Source organism: Rhinolophus sinicus, linkage group LG01 (assembly GCF_036562045.2).
Source record: "Rhinolophus sinicus isolate RSC01 linkage group LG01, ASM3656204v1, whole genome shotgun sequence".
Taxonomy (NCBI): domain Eukaryota; kingdom Metazoa; phylum Chordata; class Mammalia; order Chiroptera; family Rhinolophidae; genus Rhinolophus; species Rhinolophus sinicus.
The window spans coordinates 48,087,346-48,106,841 of record NC_133751.1 but is presented as its reverse complement, the minus strand read 5'-3'; the positions used below and the strand labels follow the sequence as shown (position 1 = coordinate 48,106,841).

The 19,496-nt window shown below is 49.3% G+C and overlaps 1 protein-coding gene across 3 annotated transcripts in view; it reads right to left on the bottom strand.

The window, feature by feature from the left end:
• Window positions 1–418: 418 nt before the first annotated feature.
• ECE2 (endothelin converting enzyme 2) overlaps window positions 419–19,496 on the bottom strand; it is a 31,445-nt gene continuing 12,367 nt past the window's right edge. Inside the window, exons 1-19 of one of the 3 annotated variants that reach the window (XM_019735786.2) lie at window positions 13,024–18,559; window positions 12,700–12,786; window positions 12,202–12,337; window positions 11,799–12,014; window positions 11,205–11,329; window positions 10,941–11,087; window positions 10,709–10,774; window positions 7,892–8,080; window positions 7,049–7,191; window positions 6,567–6,681; window positions 5,079–5,189; window positions 4,038–4,136; window positions 3,852–3,929; window positions 3,199–3,302; window positions 2,900–3,010; window positions 2,708–2,775; window positions 2,336–2,526; window positions 2,127–2,222; window positions 419–1,418 (exon numbers count right to left, since the gene is read on the bottom strand). In XM_019735786.2, the coding sequence (XP_019591345.2) occupies window positions 1,242–1,418; window positions 2,127–2,222; window positions 2,336–2,526; window positions 2,708–2,775; window positions 2,900–3,010; window positions 3,199–3,302; window positions 3,852–3,929; window positions 4,038–4,136; window positions 5,079–5,189; window positions 6,567–6,681; window positions 7,049–7,191; window positions 7,892–8,080; window positions 10,709–10,774; window positions 10,941–11,087; window positions 11,205–11,329; window positions 11,799–12,014; window positions 12,202–12,337; window positions 12,700–12,786; window positions 13,024–13,062 (2,298 nt within the window). In that variant the 5' untranslated portion in view covers window positions 13,063–18,559 and the 3' untranslated portion in view covers window positions 419–1,241. Of the gene's footprint in view, window positions 1,419–2,126; window positions 2,223–2,335; window positions 2,527–2,707; window positions 2,776–2,899; window positions 3,011–3,198; window positions 3,303–3,851; window positions 3,930–4,037; window positions 4,137–5,078; window positions 5,190–6,566; window positions 6,682–7,048; window positions 7,192–7,891; window positions 8,081–10,708; window positions 10,775–10,940; window positions 11,088–11,204; window positions 11,330–11,798; window positions 12,015–12,201; window positions 12,338–12,699; window positions 12,787–13,023; window positions 18,563–19,496 lie in introns of those variants that run through there. The other 2 variants (XM_019735790.2, XM_074328821.1) reach the window with 2 other exon arrangements.

The window sequence follows — 19,496 nt, the reverse complement described above, 5'->3', positions numbered from 1 at the left end:
GTGTGTCTCTTCAGCCACAGAAAGAGGCCAGAGCTCCAAGGTCCAGAGACTGGTGTGTTACCTTGTCAAGGGCTTCCCTCCACTGACCCTGCTCTAGTCGTTACCCAGACTCAATGTCAGGCCCAGAGGCATGTACCAAGGGAGGGCAGTGGCAAATCCTTCCAGCTGTGGAAGAGCTGGCAATGGGGATATGGCCACCAGTGAGCAGAGGATGTACTCTGCCCAGTTAGACCCAACTCCATTCCATTCCGTTCCTCCACGCCGCCTCTCTTTCTCTGTTTTCTTGGGGCTTCAAAATCTCAGTCCCCTGTGTCTGGTGAGTGAGCCAATGAGTGTCTAGGAGAGTGCCTGGCATATGGCAGGTTCTCAATAAATATTGGTGGGATAAGTAAACAAATAAATGAAAACAGGACTGAAGGAAGAGACAGGCTGACTGATGCGTCTATTTATTGGCACAGGGTCCTACAGGGCCAAGTCCACTCCCTCCCCACCGTCTTCCCTGTAAAAATAAACTCTGTTCTTTCTTCTCCCTGCTCTGTCTGCTTTCCTGCTCGGTCCACAGAGACTCAGTCACCCCCTAAGACTTGTGCCCCAAGACGTAGGAACTAGCACCCCCTGCACATACACACTTCCCTCTAAGCGCAGGGAAATCAGGAGAGGGCAGGAAGGCTTGTAAAGGCCCTCGGGCTTCCACTAAGAGCTGAGTACAGCTGGTCTGTCAGTAAGGGTTGGAAGCATATGGGAAGCAGCAGCATGAGGAACATGGGGGGTGGGGGGCAGCCCCTGACGGGGGTGCTGCAAGGAGCTGAGTCCACTCCCAAGTGAGCAGTATGTGAGCCTCTGGGAGAAGCATGGGAGGCACACCACCCACACCCTGCATGGTCAGAGTGTGGCAGGCACAGCAGGCCGCATGGCCACCAAGCCAAGTGAGCTTGGAAGCAGAGAGGCCGACTCCTTCCTGTGGGAGCTGGTGCCCCCCCACCCAGGCCTCCTCCAGGTAAGGTGACATGGAAGGATGTCACAGTGAATGGTGGGGGCTCTGCTGGAGGCAGGGGCACCCCCAAAGCAGAGGCACAATGTGGTGATTGAGCAGGGACGAGGACTCATGTCATGTGTGGTGTGGAGAGGGTGGACCCCGCCTAGCTGGCATTTGCCTTCTACAAACTCCAGAGCAAACAGCCTTGCTGGGCAAACTGCCACAGGCCCTAGCCACAGCCGACCATGTCTCCCCGGACCCAGGTCTACCACACTTCACATAGCTGCCCTGGGTTCATGGGGGAGCCGACAGGGCAGCCGAAGTGCCGCAGGAAGTCACGGGAGTTGGAGAGAGTGCCCAGCACGCGGAAGCGGGCAGGGCTGTGGGGGTCGGTCACCAGCCCCTCGTGAGAGCTCTCGGGTGTGCGGACCGAGCACCACACCTGCAGGCCAGGACAGACACGGGGACATATGGTGTCTAGTGTGGGCAGGGCCACAGACTCGGCTATGGCAGAGCCATCCCAGGGACGCAAACAACCACTGCTTTGCCCCTCAGCTCAGGAAGCCTCATGGACACAGGCAGGGGCTCAGCCAGCGTCTCAGCCCCAACCCCTTGCTATCAACACTAAGGGAGGGGATAGCATCCTCCCTCCCAAATTCTTTGAAGGCCTTTCAAAGCTGCCTTGGTAATGGGGTTGCCCAAGATGGATGTGTCTGAGGGGAAGAAGCCCAGTGTCCAGAGGAGACCCTAGAGGAGACCCTGCCTGAGTTATGCTCTGCCACTTACTTTATTCCTGGGTGGCCCTGGATGAGCCACTTTGTCGCCGACCTTTACTTTCCTCCTCCACAGCCACCTCACAGGAACACGGTGAGGCTTAATCTTGCTCCCCACCCTTTTCCCCTCAAGCGGGGCAGCCCTGCCTTTGAGATCTGCAAAAGCCTCCTGAAGAATCCTCCCTGCTCAGGCCTCCTCACAGGCTTTGGTGGGCCCCAGCCAAGAGGTTCTGGGTACAAGGCCTCCCCAGACCACCTTCTACATCCCAACTTTGGACCCATTTCCCAGTTCCTTTCCTGCTTGCCTAGACTTCTAATGATACGCCCAGGAGGGAGTGGGAGAGGGGCAGACCCAAGGCCACCCAGAAGAGCAATACCTGGGCAAATCCCACAAAGAAGAGCTGGTGGTTGGTTAGCCCCACAGCTGGGAGCTGTTGCTCCTCCCCGTGCTTTCTCAGCCACGCTTTGTAAGCCTGGAGTTGGGCACAGGGGTGGCAAATTAGAGCCAGCCCACCACCTCCACCCTGTACCCTCCCCCCCAGGGCGGGTGGGCCTCAGCAACTGGAAAGCCAGCCAGGCCACTCACGTTGTAGGCAGCCTTAAGCCCCCCGTTGTCAGCAATGTTCTCCCCCAGCGTCTGGCGGCCATTGAGCTTCTCCCCATTGACCTGGTATTGGCCGTACTGCTCCTCCATACAGGCTGTGTGATTCCGGAAGGCTGCCAGTGACTCATTTTGCCACCATGGCCGTAAGTTCCCTTCCTTGTCATACTCGCGCCCTGAGGAGAACAAACCTTTGCACCCCACCAAGACCAGAGCTCAACCCTTGGTGTCAGGAGCTCCCCCATCCACCCTGGTCCACAGACTCCAGGGTCCCTGGGGCCTAATCCCAACATCCCAAGGCCTTGCAGGAGCCACTGGGAATCCTAGGCTGGAGGCGACAACTCCATGGGCCTCTACCTTGGTCATCAAAGGCATGTGTCAACTCATGGCCCATCACCACGCCGATGCCACCGAAGTTCAGGGCCCTGGTAGGTGAGGAATGCTGAGTGAGACACGGCAGAGGAGACTTCTGGATCCCACCTCCAGCCTTGCTCCCACCCACCCGCTGGCCCAGGCTCCAGTGCCCAGCTCCGCCTGCCTCAGACACACTTGGGGTGGTTGCAGGTGTAGAAGGGGGCCTGCAGGATGCCGGCAGGGAAGACAATTTCATTCTTGGTTGGAAGGTAGTAGGCATTCACTGTCTGGGGGGTCATGCTCCACCTAGGGGAGGGACGGGGAGAGGCTGAGGCTCCTGACCCTCCTGACGCTGCTCCCAGCCCAGCAGCCCTGACCCATCTCCTGCAAGCACTTGTGTCTCTGCTTTGGGACCAGTCTTGCCCCCACCCCCAGCCCTGGAAACCTCCCCTATCTCTCTTGCTGCCCCAGTGTCTGTGGCCCTCCATTCTCACTGGTCCCGGCTGGGAGGCTTTCGGAGCTGGTCAGCCATCACTTTAGCAGAGAAGTTGTACAAATTCAACATATTCTGGAAGAAGGAATCTTCAGAGACTTCGTACTATGGAAAGGATGGGAATTAGAAAGCAAGCAAAAAAAGCATGTTGGAGAAGATCATAGTTCCAGCGTGGCTACTAATTAGTACCTCTCTGAGCCTCAGTTTCCTCAATTATAAAATGGGAGTAAAATATCTGGTAAATAATAATCACCAATACTTAAAGAGCACTTACGAAGCAGCGCTCAACAGGTGCCTCTTTTTAGTCTCACAGCAGCACCACTATGATGTAAGATGCCCCATTTTACAGATGAAGAAACTGAGGCTGCGAAGTTATATAACTTGTCCAAGGTTACACAGTTAGATGGGGGTAGAAGCAGGATTTGACTCAGGTGTGACTACAAATCCCTCTGGTTAACAATGCATTGTGCTAATGTCTGGCCTGCAGCCTGGCACAGAGCCAGCACTTGAGCAATGTTTGTTGCCTGCATTGCCTCTGAAAGGAAACAATAAGCACCTCCTTCCCGCCTAATGCTTGAGCCCCCATTACTGAATCCAGAGAATAGTGCCCCCTCAAGGGGCTGAAGTTCAAAACTGGTGAGCAGAGGTACTCACCCCATCATAAACATCATCAAGCTCTTTAGGCTCCAGGATAAAGTCCGGGAAACCGATCATATCATAGATGGCATCTGCCTGGAAAGACCACGAGTAAAGGGTTTCCCTCCCCAGGCTCCCCCCAAAAGTGTATCCTCCATCCCCACCTCACCTCAAGAGGGCGCCCCAACCCTGGCCACGGCTCACTTTCTCCTTGGCCGCCTGGCGGGTCTTCTCATCCATCCAGGGCAGCTGACCCAGGGCCTCGTCAAAGGCGGTCCGGATCTCACTGATCATGCCCTCCGCCTGGAAGAGAAGGAGCCCAAGTCGGCCTCCCACTCGCATGAATGAATCCTTTCTCCCCTTCTACCCTCGTGCCCCATTGCTCTCCTTCCAGAGGAGCATGTGGGAGTGCCCAGATTCTTGAAATAAGGCTGAGCATCTAGGGAGGATGAGAGGGAAACACGATTTGTGAGGTACTGGGACGGCAGGTGGCTTTTTTCCTAATTAATCAAAACATGTAATTTACAAATTAATTGAGTTAATATTATAACTTAATATAGTACATTGATTTCTATCTGATTATGAAGGGAAGGCATTGATAGCAGACAATTTGGAAAATTGAGCAGAATTGAAGAATAGACCACTTAGAATGCCTCACTGAGAGAACGTCTTTTAACATGCTGATTATCTACTCCTGGTGTCGTTCCCTGCCCAGACACACATATGCAATATGCACTTATGTTGTGCAACATATATATATATATATATATATATATATATATATATATAGTAACTTAGTTTTTTTCACTTAAAGATATATCATTAGTTCTAAGGATGCCTCATAGTCTATCCTAACAACAATTTATTTTTCCATTCCCCTATGATTGGACATTTTAGCTGTTTTCATTCTTCCTTATTATAAACAACGCTGCCATAAACATCCTTGTAGATAATACTTTAAGCACGTTCATTATCATCTCCTAATAAATAAAAACATACATACATATATAAACAAATATTGTTTCTCTATTTAAATAGGTAACATAAACTCATTACAGAAAATTTGGAAAATGCAGAGAACATTAAAGGACAAAAAGAATCCCTCATCATCCACACACCCAAAGGAATCATTATTAATTTGTTAATGAATTTCCTTCGAGTTTTTTTCCTACATGTACACACAAATATGAACAGTGAATTTTAACAAAAACCAGGGGTAGTGTTCGAAGAAGCTTGAAGACTCACAATTTTCTTGCTTTTCCGGTCAAACGTGGCCTTCACAAAGAGGGAGCCCAAAGCGAAGCCCAGGGCGTCGTCTGTGTTGGAGATGCACGTCTGCCACCTTGGCACGCAGGACTGTAAGGGACAAAGAGCCCGGCCTCCCAGAGATGGCTCTGTCCTCCAGGCAGAGGGCCTTTCTCTGTCTCTGGGGCCAGCCCCTCTCAGCTCTGGACACTGGGGGCCTGGGTTTGGGGTGCCATCTCTCCCATGGACTCCAAGTGAAATGAAGGGCAATATCACCAATTGTATCAACCCCAGCAGCACAACCTCAGGAGGAGCATCATTGCTACCCATTCTGTTCTCGGAAGAGGCCCATTGGGGTCCAGGTGTTTCTTCGCTCAGCTCCACATCTCAGTCTTATATCCAGTCAGTCCCCAACGCCAGAAACCTGGGAGTCACCAGCTTCCTCCATCTCCCTACATCTCTGCATTCAATCTCTCAGCAGTTTCTACACAGACTACTTCTTAATCATCTCCCCCATCCACCCCATTGCCACTTCCCTACCCGACAACACTGTCTTGCCTAAAGATTACAGTGGTCTCCTAACTAGACACTCTGACTCCATTCTCATCCCCCTTCCTGTGCCACTCCCCTCCATCTTCCACTTAGCTGTCAGAAAGATGATCTAATACATAAATCTAACTGTTACTCCTCTCCTTAAAACCATCCCGTGGTTCCCCATCCCTGAAAGAACCCAGGCCAGACTTCTTAACACAACATTCAGGTCCGTTCACGGACGGCTCCAGGCCCACCCCAGCCCCCTCAGCCTCTCAGCCGCCCTGTTCTCAAGCTCATACCAGAACACAGGCAAACCCACCGCACTCCCTCTGGGAATTTGCATATCCTGGTCCTTGTGCCTGGGATGCCCGTCTCTCTTGTTTTCTTGGTGAAGTCATTCTTCAAATGTCATCTCTTCAAAGAAGGCTTTCCTAATGCCCCTACCTTACCAACCCCCGGGTAGAATGTGGTGTCCCCACCTCTATCCTATAACACAAAAAAGGTCTTTCACTCAATGTGAGCACTTATCACCCCTAAGTAATATGTTTGTTTCCATGGCCACTTTCCCCACTGAACTGGCCATCTTGAAACTAAAAACTGCATTCATTCATCTTCTTCTTCACCATCATCATCAAAGTTAAGTGCTGCCTGTACATACATACCATGCATTGGGGAGGTGCTTCATTTACATTAACTCAATTAATCCTCATGACAGCCCTGCAAGATATTCCTGTTTTACACACCAGGAAATGGAGAGTCAGAGAGGCTGCGTGACATGCCAAGGTCCATCCCATAGGCTAAAAACTGGAGGAGTTGGGATTGGAACCAAAGTCAGCTTAACTCCTAATCCTGTGCTCCATACTGCACCATGAGGCAATTGGTGCCCGACACACAGTAGATGTGAAACATCAGCTAGACTGGGCTGGAAAGTGGGGGCAGCGAAAGAGAGCCCACCTTTTTGGTGCCATAGAGGGTCTCCAGCAGCTTCTCTTGCGCAGACTCAAAGCGTCGGTCCAGGCTCAAGCTTGTCTTCTGCACCAGGTTCCAGATCAGGTAATTGTTCACGATGCTGGCACCCGGACCAGAACATAAGGAAAGAGCAGGTGGGTCACCATTTCCACCCCAAATCAATGCCACAAATGTGCAGACAGCAGAAGTCCTGAGGGGCATATGTGGGAGCTGTCCCAGAATCCCTCTTTCTCAGCCTGGGACCACACACCTGCCTACAGAAGTCAGGTTGGAGCAATGTGTAGGAATAGAGGTCACAAATAGACCCCCGAAGCCTTGGCCTAGGGGAGTATCCCACTGACATTCTGTTTTGATGTTTGGAAGGTCCAGAGCCTTGTCAAATGCTGCTCTGTGTCTGGCTGTGCCAGTACCCTATGCCCAGTTCCTGCCTGGGACCTACACCGAGCCCTGAGCCCCACGCCCCACACCTTGGTTCCGTGCGGTTGATGAGCTGTGACACCTGCTGCAAATAATCTGTCCCATATACCACCACGGGCTCAGAGTCACCCAGCTCCAGTGGTGACAGCAAGAAAGACAGGAACTCCAGCCAGTCCATGGAGGGTGCCAAGGCCTGCGAGCGGAAAAAAACATCAAGCCTCCCTGCGTGGCCGCCTGGCTTCCAGCAGAGCCTTCGTCCATTGACACCTTGGAGCCTGAGAGCTCTTCCCATTAACAAGGCAACAGGTACTAGCTGCTTGGTGGCCCCTCCTTCAATAAACCCTTTTCCTGGCTTGAGCGCCCCTCAATCTGGGAGCCCAATCACTTACGCAAGGAAAACCACCATGTGTGATATTCAGCTGGGGCACAGATATTCACAGATTTTCATAAGAATTGATAACATACCACTCCCCTGACACCACCTAGCTTCCCTACATACCTGGCCTCCTCTCCAGAACCCCCTTACTCAACTTTTCCACAATCCAACAACTAAAGGGTTGATACCTGGCACAGTAAGGGCCCTCCAGGAAATGCTTCCATGTCTCTTCTGACTGTTTTGTGGGTATCTTGTACAAGTTGTTAGAGATTTTTAATGTAACCTCTCTATGCATCCCCAGGCAACATAAAAGTGACCAAAGGATGGCCCCGTGAGAGGTGGCCTAAAATGGATGCCACTTTTCTTTCCAGGATAGGAAGTGTGCAGCTGGGAAGCTAAGAAAAGCAAGGAAATGAGGAAAGATTGGCTGCCTCAGGAAGATGGCCTGAAGAGAAGCTGGGGGGTCTGTGCCAGGGGCTGGCCCCTCCCATCGGTCTCTGTTCCCTGCCGGCCCCACCTGCAGCTCTGCGATGCTCATCTTGTGATAGATCTTCTCCTCGTCCCGCCGCTGGTCCTGGGGCACTGTGAGGTTGGCCACTTGTATCTCCAGCTCCAGCACCTGTCGCATCTGCTCCCGTGTGGAGGCCGGCTGTCCGCCCAGCAGCATCCCCAGCTCCTCCATGTAGTCAAGGTAGGCGGTCAGCACCTGTCAAAACCCTGCGTCATCCTCGGAGCCCAGCAACGAGTCCTGTCCAAGGCTAAGAAGATCTGTTCTGTCTCCACCTCTGCTTCCCATTTCTTCTGTGGACCCTCAGTACTGAGTACCTCCCAGAGACCACTGTACTGAGAAGTTTCAGAGCCCTTAATATTCATTCTCTGTACTTCAGATTTTCTCCATTTTCCACCTCTCCTTTTCCTTGCTGCTGGTGTCAGAGGAAGAGATTTGATATCAGTCTCAGTCATCCCAACTCTTAAGGGGTCAAGGTAGTTCAGCCAGTGATCTTGACCCCCACCCTGATCACCTTATCACGCCGTCTTCTCCCTACCTCCTTACCTTCAGCTTGAGACTGACATTTGATACTTTCCTGAGCCTTGTTTTCCTCCTAAGTTTTTACCCTATCTGAACCTTTGACCGCCACAGCTTCGCCTAGATGCTGGCACAGGAGACTTCCTGCTCAAGACAACCAATAACACGTTAAGAGCTGAATCGAGGCTTTCTCTTGCCCTTTCCCAAGTGTTAAAGGAAGTGGCTCTCTCCTGCATTCTCAAAATTCTCTCCTCCTCTGACTCAGGTAATGTCAAAACCATGCATCTGTTCACACCACTTCCTACTTTTGAGTTTCCATTTATTTGGGGATACATGCTAAACTTGACCCACAATGTTCATGCGTAATGAGTCAGTCTATATACTTGTCCAGAAGGACTTCGACCCCTCTCCCCTCCTACTCCCTTCTCTAGTCCATCAATAGGCCATGCTCCTTCCCACCTCAGGGCCTTTGCATAAGCTGTTCCCTTTGCCTAGAGCCCTCTCCCTTCACTGCAGTCTACCCTCACCCTAGGACTAAGCTGGTTGCCTGTTACACTCACTCTCAGAATGCCATATTTCTCCTCTATAGTAGTCCCAGCAACTGTAAACAAGATATACCAAGTTATTTCATGTCTTCTCCCCCACTTAGAGGACAGTGGCAATGTCTTGTTCACCACATGCCTAGAAGGGAGAGTCTGGCTGAGGGACGCTCAGTAAATGAGAATAACTGAAAGAAAAGATATATGACTCTCCTGCTTGTCCTTCTCCATAGCAGTCTCCTTTGCTGGCTCTCTTTCTTCCCATTGCCCTTAAAAAAGGATCTCCTCTCCTTTCTCTATTCTTCCCCTTTCACTTATCTCTCCTACTATGTTTGTCTAGGTTCCTCAAGACTGCAGCTCCCTCCAGCCTCAACCTCTCTCCAGGACTCCACTCACAGCTGCCTGCTGACCTCTCCATAGAGATGGTGTTCAGGTTCCTCAAACTCACATGTCTAAAATGAGCAACTCCCACTCCCTGAGTGTCTGTCATATGCAAGAGCATAAGCTGGCATCCTGCCCCTCCAAATGCTGTATAAGGTAGATGCTATGATCCCATTTTACAGATGAAAGACCAGCCACAGAAAGCTAAATCAACATCCACCAAGACTCAGAGCAGGGACTGGAATCAAGGTCTGAGCCCAAAGTCTGCCCTTTTCCTGTGACATCACACTGTCTCCTCTGCCCCAATGTGCTCTGAACTGGTTCTTCCTACAGGAACACTTGATTCTCTAAGGACCCTGACATTCTACCACCATTCAGGCTGATAGCCTCAACTCACTTCACCTCTTCCTCCTTCTGCTCTCTCTTCCAACATCCAGTCGCCAACAACTCACAATTTGGACTTGATTATATCTTTTGCATCCTCCACTTCCTAACATCCCTTTGCCACTTCCCCCCTTTGGATCCTTACAGACTCAGAGCCTGGAGTACTACAGAGACTCTTAATTGATCTCCAGGCTCCCTCTCTTGCATCTACTTTTCACAACCCACCAAACTGGCTTCCTAAAGCCCTGTCACTCCCTCCCGGCTCTGGAGCATGCAGTGGCTCTGAGGCCTATGAAGAAAAACTCCTTAGTGTGCCTTTCCAGACTAAACTAGACCCTACCCACCTTCCTATACTCTCAGCTGCTTTGAGCTCTACATTTTGCCAAGCTGGATCCCTTCCCATGGTGCAAACACACCTCAGCCTTTCCTTCTTCATCACTTTACCCAGCATGCCATCGCAGGGGATGCTGTGATGGAAGAGAATAGAGAATAAACTATTCTCTTTACCCAGCATTCCATCACCCACCCCTAGATAGTCTACAGGGCTTGGCTCAAATGCAATCTCATCAGGAAACTTTCTTCATCTACCTCAGTCTCTCCTGAGTCCCAGAGACCTTCTTTGAGCCTTATTCTCAGATATCTAGGTCCGTGATCCCACTACACTGAGAGCTTCCTGTAACAGTGGCTCTGAAATGTACATCTCAAAATTCCACCACTGCACTGGTACACAGTAGGTGCCTATAAAATGTTTCCCTGAAAGAATAAGAGGAAGGAAAGGAGGGAGGGAGGGAGGGAAAAGATATGTAAGGGAGGGAGGGAAGGAAACAAAGGAGGAAAGAAGGGAGGGAGGAAAAATAAAGGGAGAAAAAAGGAAGGAAGGGTAATGGGGTCACTAGGTGACAGGACAGGCTCACGTTCCCCACCCTTACCCTGGGCAAAGGGAAAGTAAACAGAGATCATCCCAGCTCAATGTAGGGGTGGAGGTTCTGAGGTTGCTCCTTACTTTCTCATTGGCTGTCCTGTTTAGGTAGTAATCTCGAGAGGGTAGAAATAGCCCAGCCTGGTCCACCTGCAATAGCAAGGTAAGGGAGTAAGCCCACCCCCACCAAAATCTGGACTCTTGAGCGGGTGGGGGAGGGGATGGGGGCCACCCCAGCCTGCCTATCACAGGGGAGGGGAATCTAGGCTCAACAAATGATCCACAAGTCTCTCCCCATCTTTCCCCAGCCATGTACCTGTATAACATTGCTGTTGGAGCTCTTAGAGTCGGCACCGACGTAGACAGTGAAGAAGGGGGTGGCCCTGTAGGTCCCTGCTACTGCCTTCAGCACCTCCATGAAGTTGTCCTGGTCCCAGGGCCCCGTAACATTCCAACCACCAATCTGAGTAGACACCATAGTGGAATCTATGGCACAGGGGCCCCCAAAGATTTCTGGGACCATATCCTCTTCCAAGGCCTATCCTGTTCCCCCTGCCCGCAGCCCACCCAGGGGCTCTACTTTTTCAATGAGGTCTCCCAGCGGCTGGGCTCCCAGCTCCTCAATGCGCTCCACCTGTAGGCAGGATAGGTAGAAGCGTTGTGTCTTCCGCTCAGCTTCACTGCTGGAATTAAAGGTGGTGTTTTCTGTGGAATAGAATACAGCTCTGGGTGACAACTATGTTAACTACTGCAAGGGGTCCCAGGCTCTTACTTGATCCCTCTTCTTTGCCTTCTCAAGGGGCAGTCCTCCTAATGTAGACCCAGGAAGACTGGCTGAAATAGCAAAGTGTGGCTTCCCCTCCCCTGTCCACGAGCCCTAAGGGTTCAAAGATCTCTAAGTACTGCAGACTCCCTGGTGCCTCCCACACCTCAACAGTCCTCCAAATGGAATGCAGAGAGGAATCCCTCCATTATCCTTCTAGGTCTGCTCCTCTCAAACCCATCTCCACCTCTCAGGAGCCTCCTGCCTATGCATCGCTTACCCCAGGGGTGTTCCCAGTCATCCACTTAATTATTCATTTGTGGACATTTATTGAGTACCTACTAAGTGCCAGGCCCTGTCCTAGGCATGAGGCATGTGCTTGGCACAAGCCCCCCTGACAGGCCCACTCACCAAGCAGGTGCTTTAGTATGGCCTGGTTCTGGTCCCAGAGGCTATTGAAAGTGTTCCAGCGAGAACGCCCATCGGGCAGGGGGTTCCTCCTAATCCAGCCTCCACAGGAGAATTGATAAAAGTCCTCACAGGGGCTCACCCCACGGTCAAGGGACTCCAGGATTTTTCCAGCCACTCGAATGCAGGCCTCTGTGAGACAGGTGCTGTGGGATGGGTCTGTGGCAGGGGACATGGCCACAAGAGATAGGTGCTGTCAGTCAGTCTGGGAAAGGCAAATGCTTTGAGAGAGGCCATGACAACAGGAAAGTTGGGAGGAGAAAGACAAGCTGGGGACAGGAGGCCACAACTGAAGAACAAGCCTCCAGAGCCCCCACAGCTAGGTGACAAGCGTGGGCCCACCTACCTCTGTGGTACTGAACCCCCAGGGCCACGAGGCAACCCAGAAGCAGTGCAACCAGCAGTAGAGAGACACCTGCCAAGATGAGTTCCAGCTGGGTGTGCAAACCTAAGAGGTGTCTTGTCCTCTTCTGGAATCCCACCTGGGGAACATAGGGTGACAGATTGCTAGCAAGCTGTAGCTGTGGGGTGGGGGAGAGGGGATCCAAGATCACAGAAATCCTCCCAGAGAATGAAGGCACAGGCAGTTTCCAAAGCCACGGAGCAAAGACTCTACTCGGGTTAACTCTGTGCACAGGGGCAATGAGAAGGCTGAGTTCATCCCTGAGCTTGTTTTGTGCAACGTCATGGTTTAGAGTCCCCTCACCATAGTCCTAGCGCAGAGGCCAGAGATGGAGCGGAGGTGGGAGCAGGTGCCCCTCCAGGACAGCCCAGAGCTGCTGGGTGTGCCAGGCGTCATGCCAGGACTGGGACCTGGTGGGGAAGTGAGAACCCCCTTGCCCACCTCCACGGCGTCCGGGGTGGCCCCGCCCTCTACGGGGGTCTCGGGTGCGTCTTCATCCAGCAGCGTGGACCGTTTGTACTCCACCATCTGCCAAACAACCGGAGGAGCCAACCCAAGTCAGACAGAAAGAGCTGGGCCCCCTCCCGCCTGCAATGAGGCCCCTTCCCTCTTACCCAGCTCTCGGGCCTGGGGTCCCTCCAACGCCCTGCCCTTCAAGGATGCAGCCCTAGCTCAACCAGCTGGAGCCCCTGCCCGATGCCTCCTGCTCCCCGCCTCACCCCCGCGCCGAGGGCCTCTGCCCTGGAGCTCGGGGCCCCCACTCACTTTGCCACCGCCGCCCAGCTCCTGCAACGCGACGTTCATGGTGGAGTCAGGACAGGCGGCACCTTAGGGCTTCCAGAGTCTGGCCCTCACCGAGGCCGCGGCCTCGGTCCCCGGCCCGGCCCCGCCGCCCGCCATCACAGCCGCTGCCACAGCCCCTCGCTCGGCCGCCGCCGCCCCCGCCTGCCCGAGCCCCCCCTCGCCCCCCGCGGCGCCGCGCCCGAGGGTGGGGGAGTGGGGAGGGGGAGGAGCGCACCAGCCGCTCCCCGCCATCCGCCGGGCGCCCAGACCTCCCTCACTCCGAGAGCCGGCGGCCCTGCTGAGCTGCGCGAACCTGACGCCCCAGCCGGAGCGAACAACCCTCCAGAAACGCGGGAGACCCCCCTCTCCTCTTCAGGGTCAGCACCCCATCCCAGCAGCACCCTCTCGCAAGCCACCCATAATTTCCGTTCCTCTGACCCAGACCCAAACCCTGCTGATACTTCTTGGCCCAATTCCCCAAATTGCAGGCCCTTCCCATTCCCTTTAAAGACTTTTGAGAAATTATACTCTTGTGAGGAACGTGCCCCTGCAATGCGCACAGCCCCTCTTCAGCCAGCACATACAGAGCGGCACAGGAGTTGACCCACATACAGGGTGCCCACACGATGTCTACACAGAGAGCACATAGACCCAACCCAATACACAGTCCATACACATGCAAGACACTCACCAAATGTACACACTACCTATTCACACACAGTGTATACCTGCACAAAGCTCCCAGCCCAACACACAAACCATATACATGCCACACACGTACAACACACACACACACAGCCCATGCTCTGACTCTGTTCTTACACGTTGCTCTGACTGCACTTTTACTCTTCAAGATAATTGTTGTCATCAGATCATCTCACAAACGAGGGTTACAGATGGTGACAAATTGGCAGGGAAAAAAACAGCCATCCACAGATATTTAAAGAAAAGACATGCTAACACTTCTAACTTGAGGAAAGCAAACCATTTGATTTGGGTGGTTTACAAGAAAAAAAACACGCAATGTTTAACTGAAAGGCAATAGTGTGGCATCTATGCATTTACCATCTGCCTTCCATATTGTGATTCCTTAGTCAGGCCTGGGGGTGTTGCAGTCTGCCGCACTGAAGAGTGCCTAGTGTTTTCTTGTTTGGTTGGTTGGTTTTGGGGTTTTTTTTACCACAATTTTTCAAAAATCCCTCATCCTACGCCCTCCTCCCCAACACAGTACATGAATTTGACCTGAGAAGGCTTGGCGTGGTGGTGAATCCCCATAATCCATTTCCTGACGCTCACTTTAGTTCTCAAACACCTTGCTGCGAGTGGCTCGCACATGGAATGCTCTTGTGGCTGCGAAAGGATGAATGATGACTAGATCAGGCTGAGAAATGTTGGATTGCTTTCCTTGGCATTTTCCACCTCAAAATTGCATGTTCTCAAACAGGAGACAGAACAGTGTCACAGTTAGGATGAAAGATTCTGGATTCAGACTCAATTTCCTCACTTGTAAAATTGAAATAAGAATAGTACCTATGGGCAGCCGGTTGGCTCAGTGGGTTGGAGTGAGAGCCTGTTCGATTCCCACATGGGCCAGTGAGCTGCACCCTCCATAACTAGATTGAAGACAAGGAGCTGCAGCTGAACTGCTGGTGGGCCGCCAGATGGCTCAGTTGGTTAGAGCCCCAGCTCTCAACAACAAGGTTGCCAGTTCAATTCCCACATGGGATGGTGGGCTGCACACCCCACCCCCACCCCCAAACTAGATTGAAAACTGGAGACTGGACTTGGAGCTGATGAATCCTGGAAAAAACACAGTTATCCAATAAAAAATAAAAATAAACAAAGAAAAGTACCTACAGTGTTTCCCCAAAAATAAGACCTGCCCCGAAAATAAGCCCCAGTTAAGATTGTCAGCCAGATGGACACATTTAGTACGTTATGACGATGTTCCAGAAGAAGATGACATGACTGTATTTGAATAAATGTAGATTGTTGTCATGAAAAAATAAGGCATCCCCGGAAAATGCACCCCAATGCGTCTTTTGGAGCAAAAATTAATATAAGACCCGGTCTTATTTTGGGAGAAACCTGGTATTTCAAAGGATTGTTGTAAAAATTAAACAATACTTGTGAAGTGCGTAGGACAGTGTCTGGCACATAACAGCACTCAATGTGTCAGGTGCTATTAGTGTTGTTGTTGTTAAAATCCTATAGGTAGAAATGAGAATTTGAAAGGTTGGCGAAAGCCTGTTTTACTTCCCAGATAGTAGAGGAGGCAGACGGCTTCTAGGTTAGTGGGGCTCCCTGAGGAAGGAGTTTTCACATCCAGCCATACTGGGATCTGCAGCAGCAAGGCCTTGGGCCGTCCGCTTGGGACAAGTCTCTGTGGAGTTGTTTATGCTTACTCCGATGACAATGCAGCCTCATAGCACTCACATCATCTCCCTTTCCCTCCTAGTCTGGATGAAGGGAAACATGGCAACAGGGTTGGTTCTGCCTCGTGAGAAATTTCACCAAGACATGGCCATGTGAGTGTCACCAAAGCTACTATATAAGGACTTCCTGGCAACAAGTTCATTAGAAATAGTCTCTTGGCTATACTGGAAACAGGAAGCTTATATAGCACTTTACTATATGCCATCCACTGTTCTAGGGGCTTTACATATATGCACTCATTTACCCTTATGGCCCTTATGAAGCCATTTTGCAGAGGAGGAAAAGGAGGCATAGAGAGGCTAAGAGTCACACAGTTAGTAAGTAGCAGAGCTGGCTCCTTTCTGGAGAGCAGTTTGGCAATATGAACTAACAGAAAGATATACTACCTCCCAACAGCAGTTGCTGGTCTTCTGCCACATCATCTCTGGAAGAGTAAGGGGAAACGTATCAGTTTTCAAGATTGACATATCTGAAATCAAATCTGGGTTCAATTCTTTATCAGCTGTGTGTGATCTTCATCAAGTTACTTGAAATCTCTGACCCTTAATTTTCTTCATCTGTAAAATGGGAACAGTCATCCCTATCTCAGAGAATTGCTGTGAGAATTAAATGCAGCTACATGAGAAAGAGCCTGTACCTACTTTTACAGTGTTCTCAGTTTCACTAGACTTGGCCTAAATGGACAGTTCCTTTCCATGTCTCTTTCATGACCCAAATCATTTAGTAGACCCATAACTATTTCTGACTACATGTTAAGTACCCTATGTATAAGAGACTTAGAGGTTGCTCAGTTCTATTTTCTTTCCTCTGTGTTTATAACCTTTGGCTCTGTTTTAATCTTTCATTCTATTATTTTCTCTTCCTTTTCTGCTCTTCTTTTCCTACAGGAGTAATCTTTTCTTTTCTCTAAATCGATCACAAATTGAGAGGGAATGAACAATGGTTTATGTGTTAAATTTACAAGGATAATGTAGTCATGAAGATAGTAAGAAACATTCGTGTTCAATGTTGACAAAGATGAGGAATATGCACACTGTCATATATTGCTGGTGGCTTATAAATGGATAACAAGCTTTTTGGTGATATGAATCAATAGGTATAAGTGTACACATTCTTTGACCCAGAAAGTCTAATTCTAGGAAATTGTTCCAGGAAATAATCATTATCCAGAGGATGTTTGTATCAACTAGTTTTTCCTGCATAACAAACCTCCCCAAACTGTGGATTAAAATAGTAAATATTATTTCTCTGTTCAGTGGTTGATTAGGTGGTTCTTCAGGTCTGGGTCAGCTCAGCAAGAGCTGAGTGGTCTAGCTAAACAGCCTTATTTACATGTTTGGGCCTCAGTTGGAATGACTGAGTCCTGTCTTTATGTGGTTTCTCCTGCAATAAGCTAGCCCAGGCTTCTTCATATGGTGGTTTCAGGATTTCCAGCAACAACAAATGGGGCAAGCCCCAGTACAGGAACACTTTTCAAGCCTCTACTTACATTACATTTGCTAATGTTCCTATTTGGCCAAATAATTCAGAAAGTCAAGTCCAGTTTCAGGGTTGGAGAAATATATTCTACATCTTGAGGAGAGGAACTACAAAACATATGGGTCAACATTTGTTCATCACAGCTCTGTCTGTGATAACAACAACAACAAAAATGGAGAGGAAATTCAATGTCCAAGAGTAGAGGACTTATTGAATAATACTGAACATTCATACAATGGAATAAAATGCAACATTTACAAATGATGGAAAATGAGTTAATGCTATCGGGAAATGTTCTCCATATAGTCAAGTGGGGGAAGAAAAGGGGTTACAAAATCTCATTTTCGAGAAGCAAAAAGTATAAAACACAGTTTTTCTTTTAAAGAGATTGGGCTTTTGACTTGGAGGAGGCCAAGTTGCCACTTTCCACGGTCGGCCCAAACCTGGGTTCATCTGACACCAGCCGCCTCCACCATGCCGCCAAAGTTGGACCCCGAGATCAAAGTTATATACCTGAGGTGCACAGGTGGGGAAATCGGTGCCACATCTGCTCTGGCCCCCAAGTTCGGCCCCCTCGGTCTGTTTCCAAAAAAGTTTGTTGATGACATTACTAAAGAAACCAGTAATTGGATTACAGTGAAACTGACCATTCAGAACAACAGACAGGCCCAGATTGAGGTAGGACCTTCTGCCTCTGTCCTGATCATCAAAGCCCTCAAAGAATCTCCAAGAAACAGAAAGAAGCAAAACAAACAAACAAACAAAACATTAAGCCCAGTGGAAATATCACTTTTGAGGAGATTGTCAACGTTGCCCAACAAATGCAGCACCAATGTTTCAGCCAGAGAACTCTCTGAAGCCATTAAAGAGACCTTGGGCTCTGTTAGTCTGTGGGCTGCAATGTGGATGGTGGCCACCCTCCCATCATCATAGATGACATCAACAGTGCTGCAGTGTAAGGCCCAGCTAGTTGAGAACTACAAAGGAAAATATTTCAATTAAAGATCACTTAACAACCAGTGGGGGGAAAAAAGACTGGAAGATGCATCAAAATGTTCATGTGAATATATCTAATGATGAGATTCCTTTTAACTTCTTTATGCTTTCCTGTATAATAATAGCTAACAGTTCTACTGTCCAGTACTTACCTAAGCACTTTATGTATGTTAACTTATTTAATCCTCATGATGACCCAATATGTAGATTCTATCAATATCACTGTCCCTATTTTACAGATGAAGAACCTAAGGCAGGGAAGTTCAATAACATACCTAAAATCACACATTAGGCGGAAGGTAGATCCTTGATTTGAATCTAAACTCCATGCTCTTAACTATGCTTTCTAAGTCAACTGATTTGCCTGGGGCCAGAGCATGATGTTTGGTAAATGGACTGTATCATTGGTTTTAAACCTTTTAAAAAAAAATCATTAAAACTTTTTTATTGCAAATGTAAAATACTGCATAAGTATATAGAATAAAAGATGAAATTCATTTTGCTGGGATCCCAGTACCATCCTCAGAGGTTAACTATTATTAGCAGTTTGGTATGTATCCTTCCAGATCTTTCATATGCATTTACATACCTAAACTGTGTGTGTGTGTGTGTATAGGTAAGTACATATGCATTTGTGTGTGTGTATATATATATACCTTATTCATATATATATATATATATATATATATATGAAATCACACTCTACACTTGTTATTTGGTGACACTTTGGCAAGCCTTGGAGATCTTATCATGTCAATCCACACAGATCTGCCTCCTTCTTTTTTATGATTTATCAGCCTCTGCTAAAATAATGAGTCCCAGAAATACCCTCATGGTGTGGGCTTCCTTTGAGTGGACAGGGTGAGAGCAAAGGGCCCCCAGAGAGGGTTTAAGGAAGGTGAAACATGGTCATGAGAGCTGTAAAAAGATCACCCAAAAATATTTGTAACAGGTTGTATTTGTTTCCTAGGACTCCTATAATAAAGTACCATAAACTGGGTGGTTTAAAACAACAGGAAACATTCTCTCACAGTTCTGGAGGCGAGAAGTCCAAAATCAAGGTGTCAGCAGGGCCATATTCCCTTGGAAGGCTCTAGGGAAAAATCCTTCCTTGCCTCTTCCATTTTCTAGTGGCATCAGCCTACCTCTGCTTTCTCACCTGACCTTCTTCACCGTATGTATATGAGTATATATGTCTTTGTGCATCTGTCCTCTTGTTATAGAGACACAACTGATTGAATTTAGGGCCAACCCAAATCCAGTAAAACCTCCTCTTAATTTAACTAATTACATCTGCAAAGACCCTATTTCCAAGGAAGGTCACGTTCTGAGATACCAGGTGAACATGAATTCTAGAGGATCCTATTCAATCCACTACACAGGCCTACAGTTTCCACTTGAATAAAAGCACCAATAATATTCAAAAGGCATATATTTAGAACATATGGATTGAGTCCACTAGGTTTTGCAGACTTTCAACTGAGAAATTTAATGCAGTTACAAAGCTCCAAACAAACTTGATTTTATTTTGATCGTGGAAATGA